At 39.9% G+C, this 20074-nt stretch overlaps 1 protein-coding gene across 1 annotated transcript; it reads right to left on the bottom strand.

Moving 5' to 3' along the window:
* Positions 1–3878: 3878 nt before the first annotated feature.
* Positions 3879–19349, bottom strand: LOC139451146 (T-cell activation inhibitor, mitochondrial-like). The gene is made up of 9 exons (XM_071232938.1): positions 19242–19349; positions 14483–14621; positions 13252–13375; positions 11637–11871; positions 10077–10300; positions 9546–9637; positions 7972–8216; positions 5651–5782; positions 3879–4446 (listed from the first exon to the last, which is right to left on the bottom strand). Exons 1-9 carry the CDS (start codon positions 19268–19270, stop codon positions 4200–4202), a joined length of 1467 nt encoding a protein of 488 aa, XP_071089039.1. The 5' UTR covers positions 19271–19349; the 3' UTR covers positions 3879–4199.
* Positions 19350–20074: the final 725 nt, after the last annotated feature.

Here is a 20074-nt window from a genome sequence, read left to right as displayed (position 1 = left end):
TCAACCAAGTCAGCGAGTCTGACCACCCGATCCCGTTAGTCGCCTCTTACGACAAGCATAGTCGCCTTTTACGGAAAGCATGGGTTGCTGAAGACCTATTCTACCCCGGAATCTTCACGGGTCCACACAGTATGCACTAAGTTGAAAGGTGATGGAGCAAGGGCCATAACTCTGTATAATGAATGAGATCGTGACCAGTAACATCAGTGTGTAAAATTTTAAAATAGTTTTTTGAAAATTTGTCAACAGTGAGAATTGGACGGACAAACTCCGTTCCTATATCCCCTTCCTCACTTGGTGGCGGGGTATAATTGATGTGCATATAATGCGCCAAATCCACGCCGTAAAGTGTGCGCAAAGCGCTACATTATTACCCTGGTCAATGGATCAGTGTGAACTCAATTTTCTTTCTCAGCTCCCTGGGGAGCATACAACCCAAGCTGCCTATGAGGCGCCATATGGCCAACAGCACATTACGAATTCATTCTCTGTTGGGTACCCATTCACTGCTTGGTGAACCGAGCCACATATCAAACAAAGTCATTTGCCTAAAGAGACATCAAATGTTTAACAGACGAATCATACTCAAAGGGAGGCTATCACAGTGAATGTGTCCATCGTATTGATTAAAGAATCCAGATATACAACACTTTCGGTATTCGACGTAATAAGCCCCCGCTCTAATAAGCGCCCACGGCGATATTTGTTAATATATTGGCTAGTGAACAAACCCAATTAGCACCCCTTCCGTTTGATCAATGTACACAAGGCTTATTCATTCGTGCATAATACGCACTCGTGTGTTATATGCAACCTTAATTATGGGCAGTTAAATTCTGGAAAAATATATCTGTCGTATATAAACATTTCAGGCTGTCAGCATAAACCACGACATCTATCTTTCAACTTTTTCACCAAAATACCATTCTAATAAGACCCCCTATTTCTAATTTTGCGAGCGACCTGGGCGCTTATAACGTCGAATACGGTAATATATAAAGGAAGATGAAAATCAGATCACATGCAATCATTGACTTATAATACAATTTACTTTCAGACTTTGGCCACACCAGATTTATCTTGTTTTATGAAATAACTTGCACTAAATGTTAAAAATATGCCAAAAGAAATTTCTTCGTTTTGGCACTTATTTGGTCCTACAGTTATGTTTGGTCTCATTTCTACATACCATATTTTCTTTCATCTCTTTTAAGATGTGTACTAACTAATCATATCTACATACATTCACATTGGACCAGTTTCTAACAATACTATTCTTGTATAAATGCACACCACTATCACAACCAGAATTTATGTTTTTTTTTGTTTGTTTGTTGTTTAACGCTGCACTCAGCAATATTCCAGTTATATGACGGCGGTCTGCAAAAAATTGAGTCTGGACCAAAAAATCCAGTGATTGACATCATGAGCATCGATCCACGCAACTGGGATACGATGACATGCATCAACCAAGTCAGCGAGCCTGACCAACTGACCCCGTTAGTCACTTCTTACTACAAACACAGTCGCCTTTTACGGCAAGCATTGGTTGCTGAAGACCTATTCTACCATGGATCTTCACAGGTCCAGAAGTCATGTAATATAGCTTATTTGGTGACGGCAGATTGAGTTCAGTGTGTGTAGTCCAATTATCACATCAGACTCACTCTTTCGTTCATTTCTTTCTTTCTTTGTTGATAATGCTGCACTCAGCAATATTCCAGCTATATGACGGAGGTCTGTAAATAACTGAGACTGACTAGAAAAGAATGGCTTGCTGAAGACCAATACTAAACCAGTCCTGTTTTCTAAAACAATTTCCATACATTAGGGCTGGGACGGGTAACTCGGGTACTCGGGTCAGGTGGGTCCTCAGTAGGACCCGGGTCCCCACAGGACTACCTGGACTCGCGGTGAGTCACGTGATATATTGTTTAATGACAAAAACTCACCATAGCTCAATGGTTACACTACAAGTCGCTAATGTTCGCATTTCTTCCTGACGATGCACACATTCCTTATAACTTGTATTTCTTTGAGTAAAGATAAAGCTTTAGTCAACATCAGTGTATGCATGATCTAATCGATTGATACATGTTTTTAAATAGTTTTTGCCAGGGCTGCGGTAAAACAATTCCTAATCAAACATCTTCAGTGGGTACCCAGGTAGGGTCGGGTAATAGGGGGTCAGGTACCAGAGCAGTAAACTTGGACTCGTCCCAGCCCTATCATACATATTCTGTACTGCATTTTGCATTTATAGTGTGTAAACATCATTGGTGTAGCAACCTCAGCTGTTCAATATACATGTACAGGGGATATATATATATACCGTATTCGACGTAATAAGCGCCCGGCTCTATCTAATCAGCACCCACGGCGATATTTGCTAATATATTGGTTAGTGAACAATCCCAATTAGCACCCCTTCCTAATTCTTATTTTGAGAGCGGCTCTGGCGCTTATTATGTCGAATACGGTACTTCGAATGTTTCCAATTAAACATACTTGGGTAGATTATATTTCTAAAATTGTAATTTCTTTGGATTACAGCATAATCTTTTCTTGAAAAATGTGACAGCAATATTAACAGTCAATGGGAGCGCCCCCATTTTAAACATTTGTGAACCTGTTATTAGCAGCCCAACAAACATACAATATACATTGAAAAATATTAGGTTGGACCCTTTGCTTTTAAATTCTTGGTTCTAGTTTGACATTGAATTTGACTTGGCCCTCTCTACATCTGGTCGTTAATATTTGTTGTTTGACACCACACGCAATATTCAAGCTGTATAATCGCTGTAAATAATCCAGTCTTGAACAGACAATCCTGATTGAGATCGTGAGTATCGATCTACGTGATTGGGATACGAGGACATGCATCAATGCTGGTTAGGCAGTCAGTTTACAATCACACACTGCACCAATCCTCATCTGAAATATTCATCAATTAAACTCAATGTTTGTTTGTTTACTTGTTGTTCAACGCCACACTCAGCAATATTCCAGCTATATGGTGGCGGTCTGTAAATAATCAAGTCTGGACCAGACAATCCAGTGATTGATATCATGAGCATCGATCTAGGCATTTGGGATCGATGACATGCACCAACCAAGTCAGCGAGCCTGACCACTCGATCCTGTTAGTCGCCTCTTACGACAAGTCAAAATGTAGAATGTAGAAATACGGTATACGACAGTGGTCTGTAAATAACTGAGACAGACTAGACAAGGACGGGTTGCTGAAGACCAATGCTAATCCAGTCACGTTTCCTAAAACAGTTTTCTTACATATTCTTTACTGCATTTGGCATTTATGGTGACCAGACAAGCCAGTGATTGACATCATGAGTCAATGATATAATTCCTGATATGCTTTGATCTGTATCCATACCACTCATTTAACAAAATGTATTAGCTACGACCACATCAGATTGATAATAATCTAGCAGACTTTAAGATGATTAGGGCAGTACCTGTAAACCAAGACTATTATTTTTTTTAAGCCTAAGTGATTTAACAAGTGCGAGTGACTGTGATTTTGCTCTGGAGCAATACAAGCATATGGAGGTCTCAGCTGTTTCTTCAGCTCTAAGACCATGTGGCAAAGGCCTCAGTAGTAGCTTATCATTAATGATCACCGCTGTGCTAATGAGCAGAACTGATACACCAGGATGTCCTGTTGCATTACATATGCGCAGATGTTGTTTTCGAAATTTGTATATGGTCCAAGGTTTTACACAATGTAGAAATGTTCACCCCAGTACAAACAACTGTATAGAATCCACGCAGAAAGAAGAATATGTTGCGTCCCAAGGGACACAAAATAATATTCATCGTAACAAATTCTTGACAAGAAATATAAAGTTCCTGTTATTAAAGAACTAATCAAAATCTACAAAACACTACACCATTTGATTACTTTACAGGATCTTCATATTTCCTGTAAGTGAGTAAGTATGGTTTTACCCTGCTTTTAGCAATATTCCAGCAATATCACGGTGGGGGACACCAGAAATGGGCTTCACACATTGTACTGTCAGGAATCGAACCCAGGTCTGACGAGCGAACGCTTTAACCAATAGGCTATCCGACCACCTAATATTTCCTGTAAGGACCTTGGAGTTATTATCAGGGGTCCCTTGGACCCCCAGTTTTGTAGGTTGAAGAAAATCCCTGTATGGTCTCTGTCATTATCAATCAAGTGAGCTGCTCTTCCAGTCCCAAGGAATACAGATTTCCCCATCTTGCATAACGGAGTAGAAGTGTGACACACGCAGACACAGCCCCTTCAGTGACACGCCCAGCAGCCACGCCTCGTCAACCAGCTTCTGACAACAGTCAACCATCTGCTGGGGAGTCACAGACTCATCCTTGGAAAGGGCAGATAACTCTAGTTCAGCCTGGCAGAATGTTACAACTTCCTGTTCCTGTCGAAGACAACTGGAAAATAAAGAAAATGTGCTACAGCGCTGTAGTTCACCTTGTTATGATATTACATTTACTTTAGCAGTTTAAAATGTAGAAAAGGAGAAATATAATATCCTGTATGACCATAAACTAAAATCTAATATAATAAATTCAAACTTTAAAATAATAACAAGCAAACATTAACGTTTGTATTTACAAATAGTTGATAAATCTATGACACCCATGTCACAGAGAATGTGGATGGGCAAAATAACAAATGTGTATAAGTATTAAGCTTCTTTTGTCAACAGTTTTCAACACAACTGATATTAATACAACTCATATTTATGCATTCAAGACAAGTTTGCACCTTGTGTGAGTAGAAAGTAGAACAGCTTTACCTTGGTTAGACAGCAAGAAGCGTTCCATGACAATGAATTACCATTCCCAGTGCCAAAATAATATAACATGACATGAATTACCATTATCCAGTGCCAAAATAATATAACATGACATGAATTACCATTATCCAGTGCCAAAATAATATAACATGACATGAATTACCATTATCCAGTGCCAAAATAATATAACATGACATGAATTACCATTATCCAGAGCCAACATAATATAACATGACATGAATTAATAATATCCAGTACCAATATAATATAACATGACATGAAATACCATTATCCAGCACCAACATAATATAACTTGACATGAATTAATAATATCCAGTACCAATATAATATAACTTGACATGAATTACCATTATCCAGTGCCAACATAATATAACATGACATGAATTACCATTATCAAGAACCAAAATAATATAACTTGACATGAATTACCATTATCCAGCGCCGACATAATATAAAGACATGAATTACCATTATCCAGCGCCAAAATAATATAACAAGCCAATACACACCGGAAACGGGATGGGTGTATTTTGAGATTATAACCATACAAGTTCTCTTCTCATGAGTGACAAAACTTAAACAGGTTTTGGTTTAGCGCTTTTGTTTAATATCCAGTTAGAGATGCACATGCGTAGGTTTTATGGATGTCTACAAACGTAAACAATTGTTTTGGGTGAAAATATAATCACAAGCATCTCTAATGTCAATTTTGGCAAGAACAATTTTAAGCTCACAATCAAACTTTCTCCCAATTACAGCCTATGCTAAATCGGCCAGCTCCTGTCTGGGTGTTCAAAAGCCCAGTCAAATCTTACCTTTCCATGTCTCTGATGATCTTGTCTGCCTCTTGCTTGTGTTTGGCGATGTAGTCAATCAGGATGGAGCCAGGGATGGATGCTGGGACCAGGAACTGACCAGTAGGGCACAGAGCCAGGGGACCAGACTCTCTACAACAGATATGACACGGTCAGTCAATATATTTCCTATCAACCAGGAACTGACCAGTGGGGCACAGAGCAGGGGACCAGACTCTCTACAACAGATATGATATGGTCAGTCAATATATTTCCTATCAACCAGGAACTGACCAGTAGGGCACAGAGCCAAGGGACCAGACTCTCTACAACAGATATGACATGGTCAGTCAATATATTTCCTATCAACCAGGAACTGACCAGTAGGGCACAGAGCCAAGGGACCAGACTCTCTACAACAGATATGACATGGTCAGTCAATATATTTCCTATCAACCAGGAACTGACCAGTGGGGCACAGAGCCAGGGGTCCAGACTCTCTACAACAGATATGACATGGACAGTCAATATATTTCATATCAACCAGGAACTGACCAGTGGGGCACAGAGCAGGGGACCAGACTCTCTACAACAGATATGACATGGACAGTCAATACATTTCATATCAACCAGGAACTGACCAGTGGGGCACAGAGCCAAGGGACCAAACTCTCTACAACAGACTAATGGCCTACAGTAGAGTACACATGGCTGTGTGGTCAGTCAATATTTTTCATATCAACCAGGACCAGGACCAGGAACTGACCAGTGGGGCACAGAGCCAAGGGACCAGACTCTCTACAACAGACTAATGGCCTACAGTAGAGTACACATGGCTGTGTGGTCAGTCAATATTTTTCATATCAACCAGGACAAGGACCAGGAACTGACCAGTGGGGCACAGAGCAGGGGACCAGACTCTCTACAACAGACCAATGGCCTACAGTAGAGTACACATAGCTGTGTGGTCAGTCAATATTTTTCATATCAACCAGGACAAGGACCAGGAACTGACCAGTGGGGCACAGAGCCAAGGGACCAGACTCTCTACAACAGACTAATGGCCTACAGTAGAGTACACATGGCTGTGTGGTCAGTCAATATTTTTCATATCAACCAGGACAAGGACCAGGAACTGACCAGTGGGGCACAGAGCCAAGGGACCAGACTCTCTACAACAGACTTATGGCCTACAGTAGAGTACACATAGCTGTGTGGTCAGTCAATATTTTTCATATCAACCAGGACCAGGACCAGGAACTGACCAGTGGGGCACAGAGCCAAGGGACCAGACTCTCTACAACAGACTAATGGCCTGCAGTAGAGTACACATGGCTGTGTGGTCAGTCAATATTTTTCATATCAACCAGGACCAGGACCAGGACTGGGACCAGAAACTGACCAGTGGGGCACAGAGCCAAGGGACCAGACTCTCTACAACAGACTAATGGCCTACAGTAGAGTACACATGGCTGTGTGGTCAGTCAATATTTTTCATATCAACCAGGACCAGGACCAGGAACTGACCAGGACCAGGACCGGGACCAGGAACTGACTCTCTACAACAGATATGACATGGTCTGTCAATATATTTCATTTCAACCAGGAACTGACCAGTGGGGCACAGAGCCAAGGGACCAGACTCTCTACAACAGACTAATGGCAGATTTTGGTTGATTTGCAGGATTTGCAAAGCATGTGTACTGTCAATTTAACGTCCACAGATATTTTCCAAATCTTTCCTTGTTTTTAATCAAGGTGCTTACGTGATTTGATGCACTTCACGAAGTAAGACATGTTATATTACAATACAGATCTTGTATATCAATCAGATCGTCTTTATTGGGTGCTGCCATTTTGTTTGAAGCAAATGCAAGTGATATCAGAGGTGGAATCTGACTGGTCAATAGGAGGGACATAGAAGGGACAATGGCAAGGGTGGAAATTGGACTATTACAGTTAACTCCCTTGCCTCAAGAAGATGATCAATGGGTTAATGGTGCCCCTATGTAATGAAGGCATCTTATACAGACAACTTGTGAAATGTTGTCATACCAATGGGTTGCCCTATATCTCTCAATGTGATTTGCCAAAAAACACATTTTTCTACATTTACACAAAAAGACTATTTATAATATATAAAATATATCGTCCCTCGCGAATTAATGTTTACAGTCCCTCACCTAGGCTCAAAACTTAAAAAGAAGGATCAAAACAGATAATTTATTATTGTTCATAATATTATATTAATCCCTGAACAGTCTGTAAGACAATTTCAGCCTTTTGTACAACCATTCCGAAATACTACAGATATTTATTTCAGCCAAGATTCTGCCACCTACCCCTCCACCACCAGCTGCAGATGTGAGAGGTCATTATTGAACAGCTTCGTCTTTGCAGCATCCTGACATCGCCGGAGGGAGTTGAGGAGCTTGTTCAGCAACAACTCATATTCTTCTGCCATTACGAGGTGATGCTTCCGTTTCCGGCGCACGATCTGGATGTTATTGAGGAGCTGTGACAGCTTCTCCTCCATCAGCGGCAACCTCTCCAACACTGCCTCGTACGACCTCACCGACATCAACAGCTAGGCGAACACAAGAGGGTCTTTTCAATGACTCTTTAGATGACAGGATTTCAAAGATGATGAGTTAATAATTCGAAAAGGTAAAAGAAATTACCGTATTCGACGTAATAAGCGCCCTGCTCTAATAAGCGCCCACAGCGATATTTGCTAATATATTGACTAGTGAACAATCTCAATTAGCACCTCTTCCAATTGATTAATGTAAACAAGACTTATTCATTTGTGTTTAATACACACTCGTATGTTATATGCACCCTTAATTATGGGCAATTAAATCTTGGAAAAATATATCTGTCGTATATAAACATTTCAGGCTGTCAGCATAAACAATGAAATTTACAATCTTTCAACTCAAAATAATATTCTAATAAGAGCCCCCTATTTCTAATTTTGAGAGTGCCCTGGGCGCTTATTACATCGAATACGGTAATCTGGTACTCGCCATCGATGGCGGGTTCAAGACGATGTTCATTGATGCATGGCATGATGGGTACAAAGTCTAAGGGACACAACTCTTGTGGTCCCTATCCTGACAATGCTTATATATAGCAGTAGAGCTACCTACTGTAGTTAGATATACAACAAGGTGACAAAGACTGTGTCTCAGACGAGTTTGTTTTACAATATCGTATTAATAAGATGTCATTTTCTTTTTGCTAGAACTGATAATAACATGAATGTATAAGTACAATATTTGACTATAGTGATGCTATTGAGTTAAACATAGCCAAATGATTGCTTTACAGTTTTCTGAAGACATAGGGTCTAAGGCAATCTCATTAAAATCAGATCTTAGTTCTCGCTATCGCTCAACAAAGATCTGAAGACATCCCATTAGGGGTCATGTCAGAATGACCTTTCATCCGACCAATCAATGCATCGCTTACCAGATTATGAAAGTGACAGTTGGAATGTGATTTCTTAATCATGCAATCTCGAAAACTTTAACATGGGGAATTCCGAATGATAGTTACCCTGGTACGGGTTTAACGACTGAATCCTTACAATCTAGACCATCTATTAGCCATTCCAGAATGTTTTTGGTTCAGGTTTTAAATTTGTAGTCGAGAATTTGTCAAAATATGTTTCGAAGCGTAGTCACCAATTTGAAATTTGTGCCGTAAAGCATGAGAAAGCCGCCTTCTGATTAGTCATTCCATTGGTCGGTCAAAGTTCGCGCAATGTCAGTCTGACCTGACCCGTAATGGGATGTCCTCAGAACTTTGTTTAGCGGTAGTGAGAACTAAGATCTGGTTTTAATGAGATTGGGTCTAAGGGCACTTTTAAGATTTCATTTATTCATTATGGGACATTCTGACCAAGTCTAACCGTCATCCAGTAGGTAGGAACGTCTTCACTGCTGAGAACAATGTCTCCGTGGACAGATACACCCGTACTGTTACTGAACACCAGAGAACGCCCTGTAGAACACAACATTTACATACTATAAAATATGAGAGAAAAAAATCAGTGACGAGAAAAAATACTTACTTCTGTGTGCACAAAAAATACAAGATATACCAGTCAGCTACAAAACTGAGACCATTTTGACAAACATACCACACATGGCACTACATTCAGATACCTTTTTAAAGATCAGAAAAGCAATTAATTAATTTCTTTTCAGGTGAACAATTGACCTGCCTTTACATGTGTTTGTGATGGATTCCACCAGTGGGGCAGGATACGCTCACCTTTTTGCGAAAGCCTGGTATCATCACTATTTGATAGTGACTCATTAACACATGCTCATGATATAGTCGACTGCTTTGTGTAGAGATTTCTAATTGGATATGGAAAGGGTTTTGTCGCTTTATTACACATTGATTTGTATACCCAGTATCTCTAAAATATACTCACCTTTGAGAATACCCCCAACTCTTTCTGGGTGTTCGGTATAAAGTCTGTAGAAACTTTTGACGCATCCCCTGAAATGGCTAAAGCCCCACACACTCTCCCAGCGAATGTCGGACAGCCCGATGGAGACCTGTAGAGCACTGCAGAGTCTGTCAATGTCCTCCTTTGTCGACTGAACAGACTCCAGGAAACTGTGCGACTTCTCTATATTTTTCAACAGCCATGATCTGAAATATCGAGGATTCAGAATCTCCAAGACTTTTCTTATTCACGATATTTCATTTTGACTTGATTAATATATGTTAGCAATATGTGGTAAAGTTTCAATGCTTTTTTGTGCTTTTTAACTGGTATAGGAAAAAATAATTCCACCATATAACCAGATACACTTCAGTTGACTAAAGATGCCACGTGTTAAAGGCCATTACCAACACAAGTATCAGCTATAAAAAGATTCAGTCAGGAATAGCGTTGTTTGGTTGGTTGTTTGGTTGGTTGTTTGGTAAGTTTGATGGTTGGTTGGTTGGTTGGTTGTTGTTTAATACCACAGTCAGCCATATTCCAGCTATATGACGGCGGTCTGTAAATAATCGAGTCTGGACAAGACAATCCAGTAATTGACATCATGAACATCGATCTACACAATTGGGATACAATGATCAACCAAATCAGCGATCCCGATCCTGTAAGTCGCCTCTTACGACAAGCCAGGTCGCCTTTTACGGCAAGCTTGGGTTCCGGAAAACCTGTTCTGCCCCGGACCTTCACGGGTCCAATAAGATAGTAGGGCAGCATGTGACACTGCACACATGGTGGAAGAAGTCACTGCTGATTGGGGCATTTAAATTCAAATTGTTCATTGAATGGGCTGGCATTTCGGTAAACCTATACTAACCCCAGGATCCATTCCCGTGGTTCTCGCGATTTCAAATTACCCGAAAATTAATTTTCATTTACATTTGACCGACCAATCAAACGTAGAGAGTAAGAAAAAGGAAGAAGGTAAGGGAGGACTTTCCACCACCAGTTTTAATAGACATGAAGACATTTTTAAGGGCTTTCATTTGCATATCGGTCTGTTGACGTTGTCTCAAACTCTATCAGTCGGAATGTCTGGCATGTTCTTGACATGGTCCGACCTAACAATAACGCTGATTTGTAACATGCATTCTGATTGGTCCGTTAGATAGAAAAGCCCTAATGGAAATCAAGGGTAGGTAATTTGAATTTGTGCAAACCACGCGATATTTATCCTGGGGTTAGTGTAGGTCTACTAGATTGTGAGCACTTGAGATACAGTGAATGAATGTATATTTGCAGTGATGGAATACATGGTTAAGTGTACGGATGCATACTACTCAAAAGAAGTGAAAGAATCAGGTGTACCTTAACTTCTTTTGAGTAGTATATATGTAATTTTTTACTGTTTAAAGAACCGTCGAAAAGATTGTCCTTGATGATGTATATCATTTAAAAATACAACTGATGACAGAAAATTGTAATTATTACAGTGCTAAAATCTTAGTTTGTATTCAAGTGAATAAAACAAAACAATGATATAACCTGAGAGAGATGTCGACAGTACTTGAAGGCCTTGCCCTCGGATCTTGTTTCCCTGTGGCTGCATAGTAGGACGGATGCCAGTCGATTGGTCGGTCAGGCTGACCACTGGCTGGGGAGGGTTTATGCGGCACGGAGCTGAGATAGTCAAGGGGGAGATGGAAAGAGCTGAGAACTGTCTTAACCGTGTCTCGTACATCACGGGATGCCAACGAAATGTTCACACTTTGTAGAGCAGCTGAAACATAGCAGGATGGCATCCAAATGATGATTTAGTTGAAGTCAGTAGTGTGTCTTCACTGTTTTTTAAACGTGTTAAAAATTCACACTTTCACAGAAAATCCACATATCACAATCAAACTTTGCAATGCGCTTCTTCTATAAGTATGGAAACTGTTCTTAAAATTTGAAAAGAATCCATGCAGTAGTTTTTAAGTTATTGGTCGCACAAACATTTAGGTAAAAAAAATAAAATAATCCATATATTGAAATCAACCTTCACACTGCATCTGTCCTATGAAAGACGTATATAGATATATATACGTCTTTGGTCCTATTATTATATTGGTATAGAAAGTGTTCACAAAGTTTGAAAAGAATCTAAGTACATGTATAAGTTTTCAAGTTATATGTTCACACACAAAAATTTCCTCAGATTGGACATACAGACGGACAGAATTCCTTGGTATAACTATAGATAATGACCTAAAAGGGCGTGGATATAATATACCAGGATTTAAAGGTTTCTTGCAGCCCAAGGGACACAACTCTGCACAGGAAAATGACGACTGGGCCAGCCATGCCTCGATACTCAAGTTGAACATACTGCTAGGAATCTTGGCTGTTTCTAGATTATCCTGCATGAAGTTGGGATATTTTCTCCATGTCATGAGGGCACTGGTGAGTCATAATAACAGGATACTTTTCTGTGCAGAAGCCATAAAATATAGCTTGCCACTTTAAAACTACTTGCAAGTGTTGTTCTCTGAGTAATGCCATATTCAGCATGCAGAGTTGCTGCTCTTTGATGCATGGATGCACTCGTCACACACAAACACACACACACACACACACACACACACACACACACACACACACACACACACACACACACACACACACACACACACACACACACACACACACACACACACACACACACACACACACACACACTCACATGTACGCACACCACACACACACAAACAAACACTCACACTCACACGCACGCACACCAGACACGCACACACACACACACACACACACACACACTCTCTCTCTCTCTCTCCCTCTCTCTTTCTCACACACATACACCTATAATACGTCAGAGGACCCCCAATAATTAATTCTAAGGGTTCTTACAGGCAATATGAGGGTTCTGTAAAGTATAGAAATGGTGTAACGTACTGTATGTTTACATAATTACTTTAGATCCTGTAGGTACAATGGATAGTGTTGTGCGTTCCCCTTATATTCTTTTTCTGCGTCCAATCTCAACATTTGCACATCGTGTAAAACCCTGACAGTCCCTAGCGCTTCTCTATTGTGAGAGGTGTTTCTTAACCCGACAGCTACTTTTGATTCTTTGTTGAAAGCTGCTTTTTCAACTGCTACTTACGTTTCTCTGTTGGAAGTTGCTGCGGGCGAAAGAAGAACTGAAGCACAGTTGGATGAGCTGACCCTGACCTCTGCAGACAGGTGATATATTCATGTAATCGTTTCAGGGACTCCTCATTCACAGACTGTAAACAACAAAGATAAAGTTTGATACATTCTTGTTAAAATCAGATATTTTATTCTGATACCATACCTCCCAGTGTGAAGATCTGAGGACTCCATAGGGGTCGCAACCGGTGAACTATCTTATCAGCCAATCAGCAGCAGCTATCTAATCAGCCAATCAGCAGCAACATCAGCCAATCAGTTTCAAGTCTTGTAAATTATCGGTACAAGTGAGCAAAGCATATCTAATGTCTGTATATAAATGAACATAAATGGCGAGTTCCGAATGCAAACCAAAAAAACTGTGCTATTACATTTTTGTTGATATTTTATAAATCCTGTAGTTTCTGAGCACCAGGAGTTTACAATCAATGGTATATTTTTGTTCTGTGGCAGGTTTCTTATCCTAAGATCAAAATATCCGAATTGAGGTGGTAAAAGTTGAAGCGAAATCATTCTATAAAGCTGTCTACTGAGTGACTCAAGAACCCATGGCTTCTGCATTTAGATTGTCAGTTAAACATCGATCATGGTTCATCTGACACAATCTTTTATGGATGTGTCCTCAGATAAGGAAGCAGAGACGTTTCATATCACAGTAAAATATCTGATTTTAATAATATCAAATTCTATATTACCTGTAAATATAACAAGGAGATATTTATGCTTTCCATTAGTCAGACCAACAAGATGTTTAAATTTCTATACCGTATTCGACGTAATAAGCACCCCGCTTTAATAAGCGCCCACGGCGATATTTGCTAATATATTGGCTAGTGAACAAACCCAATTAGCACCCCTTCCGATTGATCAATGTACACAAGACTTATTTATTCGCGTATAATACGCACTCATGTGTTATATGCACCCTTAATTATGGGCAAATACATTCTGGAAAAATATATCTGTCGTATATAAACATATCAGGCTGTCAGCATAAACCATGAAATTTATCTTTTAACTCTGTTTTTTTTCACAAAAATAATATTCTAATAAGAGCCCCCTATTTCTAATTTTGAGAGCGCCCTGGGCGCTTATTACGTCGAATACGGTATTTGGTATATCAAGTACTTTCATCTGTCATCTGTCTTCTGTGGAACATTGTAGCACCATTTTGTCATACGTACCCGCTCTCTTGGATATTTTCCAAACAGATCTGGATGCACCACAAAGTAGAATGGACGAAGAGCAGCAGCTGTCTCCTGCACATTGAGATGCCGCACTGTGACTTGAACGTGCTGGATCAACTTATTGTGTGCAATCCATCTGACGAAGAAAATATGTAATAATAACAATATACTAATATTGTTTCATAACATGGTAATACTGGAATTGTATAACATGTTGTTACACCAGTAGTAATCAATGGGGCACTTTCATACAAAACTGAGAATATTAATGCATTAAGCCCTCGCTTTCTCAATCAAGCAACATGACTGACCAATCAGAAGCTCCGAAGTGATACAGAATCCACCATTTTGTGCGACAACTTTAAACCTTTTGTCAAAGTGATGGATGTTTTAAACAGATATCCGACAATGTCACATCAGTATCTCAGGTTTCAATATTAGAAGTGTTTTTTTAATAAATCCCCATAAGTGTTGATGACTAATTCGTCCCTATTATTGGGGGGTGAGGTTAACACAACACTGGTGGTAGGTTAATTGAAGTATTTGAAGAAGTCATAAATGTACCATCTTCCCGAGGCAAGGGAGTTAACTGACTGTAAAAGTAATGCTTCCACCCTCGCCGAACTAGGACTTTGACAAGGAATTTCTGGACTCAAACGTAGCGCCACCAGTGGCTTTTACAAGTTATGTCCCTTTCATGTCCTCTTACTGACCAATCAGATTCCATCTCTCATGTCACTTGCATTTGTTTCAAACAAAATGGTGTCGCCTAGTGTAGACTTGTGGGATTTTCAATACACTTCTCATATCGATTGTGAAGCTTTTCAATTCCAGTCAGGAAGGAGTTTTCTGACACCACCCTCAAAGACCCATTCACGACAGCTCTGAGCTCATTGTTGTCGTCATAGCACTTCCACGAAGATGTTCTTTCAGTTTAGAAAACAGGTGGAAATCACTTGGTGCCAGGTATGGAGGAGAGTATGGAGGGTGAGGAAGCTCTTTGAACCCACACTGTCGCACAGCAGCCTTTGCAAATCGAGAGGTGTGAGAAGAGGCATTGTCATAAAGTAGTAGAACTCCAGTAGTCAGCATTCCTCGACGCTTTTCTTTGATAGGATAACTTAGCATGCTTAGGCGATGAAGCAGCCATCGGTAATCATCTTTTGACTTTCTAAGTAATCAATAAGGATCACACCCTTTGCATCCCAGAATACAGTGGCCATAACTTTCTTCACTGATCTTGAAGACTTGAATTTCTTTAGTGCTGGAGAAGTGGATTGACATTTTGACTTGGGATCATAGTGGTAGACCCATGTTTACCCGTTACTAATCTCTTTTTGAACTTGAATTGACAAAAGCCTCCTCAATTTGCTCTAAATTTTCTGTGGCAATGTCGGTTCTTTTTTCCTTAAGATAAAAATTTAGAGACTTTGGGCTAAACAATCAGATATCTTGTAAATCTGTAAATGTTCCTGAATAATAGTTTCAATGGATCCAAGGCTTAGACATGTGTCTTCCTCAAGTTCAGCAATGGTAATACGTCTAACTGACAGTAGAAGTTTTTCTATCTCCTTGATTGAATCTTCATTGATGGAAGTTGAGGTATGTCCAGACCTAGGGTCATCATCAAGGTTTGTTCTCCCATCCTTAAACATAGCTGCCAACATTTAACAGTAATAGCTAGGGCTGTTTTCCCCATACACTTGTGACATGCGGTCATGAATTTCTTCATGTTCTTGGAGAGTAAAAGTAAAAAACTTGATGCTGCTCGATACTCGTTCTTGTGTTTATTTGGCTGTTACTATGTACACAAACAGCCGCAACACAACAAATACACTTGCACTGACCTACACAAACAATGTACTACATTGACTAGTTCACTTTGTTATAGCCCATAATTGAAAGTTCATCAGGCTTAGAACTTTTCGACCAGCCCTCTATGATCTTTGGCTTTTTTACACATACTGATGAAAACTCAAGGTAATGTTCATCTACAGTGTTCCCTCGCTGTTGCACACTTCAATATAGCGCTAACTCAGTTTTAGCGTTTGATAATGCATGGCTCCCAAAATTTACTTACATTTTTAATAAACTCAAGTTTTACAATGACAAAATGTATTTCAATTTAAATGCAAACAATTATTTAAGATAATTTATTTGAATGTGACCCATTTTCCTCCACGACAAGAAAGGAAGACAAAGTTGGATGTTTTGTTTTGTTCACAACAAGACAACATGATGACTTGAAACAAGATAACATAAACTAAATAACCTGTATTCCCTGGTGAGGAACACAATGTCAGTTAAAATCCAGACATAACTTGTAAGTTTTGAATAAAACAGAGTGTGTCGTACAATGACATCATCCAAACAAAGTTTCTTAAGCCATACATACTACATACTTTATGTATGGAAATAGTTTTTGAAACAGTTATTTAGGACGAAATGCGAAGTTTTATTGTCAAATGCTTTTGCTGGCTATCGGACGCCGGTTGACATCGCCAGTGGAAAAAAATGTGAGATCTTCGACTCCGTGTATAAGACGACCCCCCTTCTTAGCCCCCTCATTTTAGGTACGAAAAACTCGCCTTATACACAGCGATATACGGTACCGGTAAATCTTTCAAAACTTAAAGAAAACACAATCTTGTTGGGTGATGTTACTTTTGACATACTGATTACAGATTCTGGCAAATCCAACAGATTCATCTGCAAAGTACAATCACACCTGGTTGCAACTTCGAGCTAAAACCTCCATTAAGACACGAACACAAACGCTATTATTAGCAGAGTTATTCCCTTCCCCAACATGTGATCCATTTATCTTGAAATTGATATATAATTGCAGCATAAATGAAAATGAAACTATTATTATAATATTTCACCCAATTGTGAAAAGATTATTCGCAATTACATCTTAGTATTCATAAAGATAACTTTACCATGAATACACAATGCAATTTAGATGCCATATCACTTTACCACTTGCAGAAGAACAGTGTAAAGCCATTAAGTGCAATGCGCCATCTGGCTGCTTTTATTATGTGTAACATACTCTGAAACCAACTTGTGGTCTGTTTTCACAATCCGTGAAGAGAGATTTTACAACTGACTTGATGGTATGATTTGTAATTTCTTTACTTCAATACCAGACAGTTTCATATAAAATTTAATAAAAAATTAAAAATAAATAATAAATAAAAATTCTGGGCAGCAACTAAGACCTTATCATCACACACGTTAGTGTCTTCATTTAGGTCTTCCAGTCTTTAGTATGACATGACTATCTTTGAACACACAAGTCAGTCATAATGGGCTGGGACTGAACTCAAAAGTACTCGAAATTGTATTTACTAAGAAAGTGTTATCCCAAATATAACATTCGTTACATTTGACCACATTCTTAAAAAAGGCATTGTGTATTTAAAGTTAGTTATAGCAAGAGTAATGTTTAATTACTGCAGCAGCCATCTTGCAACTGATACATGTTTCTCTGTTATTTGCCAGTTTGGCATAATTACCTTATAGGGCTGGGATGAGTCCAGTTTTACTGCCCGGGTACCCACCACCCTATTACCCGACCCTACCCGGGTACCCACCACTCTATTACCCGACCCTACCCAGGTACCCACCACCCTATTACCCGACCCTACCCGGGTACCCACCACCCTATTACCCGACCCTACCCGGGTACCCACCACTCTATTACCCGACCCTACCATGGTACCCACCACCCTATTACCCGACCCTACCCGGGTACCCACCACCCTATTACCCGATCCTACCCGGGTACCCACCACCCTATTACCCGACCCTACCATGGTACCCACCACCCTATTACCCGACCCTACCCGGGTACCCACCACCCTATTACCCGACCCTACCCAGGTACCCACCACCCCATTACCCGATCCTGCCCAGGTACCCACCACCCCATTACCCGATCCTACACCCCCTTACCCTCAAGCATATAAAAGTCAGAAAGAATGGGTGCATTGTCAGAAAGAAATGGGAACATAAGTCACATATAGTGTAACCATAGAGTTTCAGATAATTTTTGTTATTAAACAATATATCATGTGACTAACCACGAGTCCGGGTAGTCCTATGAGTACCTGCATGTGTCCTACTCAGTACCCACCCGACCCGAGTACCCGAGTTAACCGTCCCAGCCCTACTATCTCAGCCCTTGGGCAATATTACATTGTCTTAGGATTGGTTATGTTTCCAAGACTATTCACAATCATAATCTTATGTCCTTCCCATATACTATCTAAGGGTAAGTCTACGCCACTGACGGCAATGCGAAAATGTGCGCCTGGAGCCGAGAGCCGCGATGGGGTCCTAAAGTCAAGACATGGCCCTATTGCTCCATCTCGGCCCTCTAAAAAGAGGGGTGCACATAATACCCATGTAACGACCAAAGTGACATGGTAGAGGGCGCAGTTAACAAGTAAGGTGTCCACATAAAAAGGTGCTTTTAGACAATTTGATCCTATCGGGAAAAACTACGACTGAATACAAGGATACTCACGAAATTTGGATATGGGCGAACTTCAAAGGAAAATTAACTTTCTCGTAGAATAAACACCAGTCATGTTAAGCATTCATGTTCATTAACCAATATAATTGGACGATTTGTTGATTGGGAGAATGCATGTTAAAAACCTTAATAGGCTTGGAAATGAGCGAAAACTGGGGCCCTTGACGTCAAGCGAAATGCTATAACAATTCTAAGGCATCTAAATTTACGAACCTTGCTCCCGTTAATGATACTTTCAACATCCTTGAACTTGGTGATGCTGGATGGCATATTTACAACCTGATTGTGCCATTTGCAACAATCAAAACAATAAAGTTTTCAATAGAAATACACAATCAAAGGGGCATAACTCTCAGTCCTGATGTCTTAAGGATGGCCGCTAACTCTCAGTCCTGATGTCTTAAGGATGGCCGCTATTGTATTTTGCTATCTTTTTCCGGCACGTGGGATATGTTGGAAAAGAAATACAATTTCATAAGTGTTTATGTCGTGGTCTGAAAATAATATATTTATCTTACCACGGTTTGCTGAATCTCACAAAGTCTCTCTCCATGAAAGTTTCACATACATGTTAGAATTAAATCAATACATGATACATAGAGAATCTCACCCATGTGTCTTTTGATATCAAATATATCAACGAGTGTTGATATATTTGATAGCAAAAGACACGAGGGTGAGATTTTATTTATCATCCAACATCATTCTTCCAACTTTTTCACTTTGTTGACCGTAATAAGCAGTGTCTAAGTGCAAAAAAGTACTGCTAACAGCTTCAGTAGCAGAGCCATTAGTGATGTCATTTGATTGTGACGTCAAGGTAACCAATGACGTCACAATGGTCTGCAAAGCATTGTGATGCTATTTCATTGCAGCGATATCTACAGTGATATCTCCTGTGAGAGCCAGTTTTGTCTGATAAATACCATTTATCATCCAAAACTGGCTCCCACAGGAGATATTGCTTGGATGAGATCAAGCGATATCTACACTGTAGATATCGCTGCAATGAAATTACATCACAATGCTTTGCAGACCATTGTGAT

The sequence above is a fragment of the Haliotis cracherodii genome, unplaced genomic scaffold (genome assembly GCF_022045235.1).
Source record: "Haliotis cracherodii isolate W230 unplaced genomic scaffold, xgHalCrac1.p SCAF_10, whole genome shotgun sequence".
Taxonomy (NCBI): domain Eukaryota; kingdom Metazoa; phylum Mollusca; class Gastropoda; order Lepetellida; family Haliotidae; genus Haliotis; species Haliotis cracherodii.
This window is presented reverse-complemented; position numbering and strand designations above follow the sequence as displayed.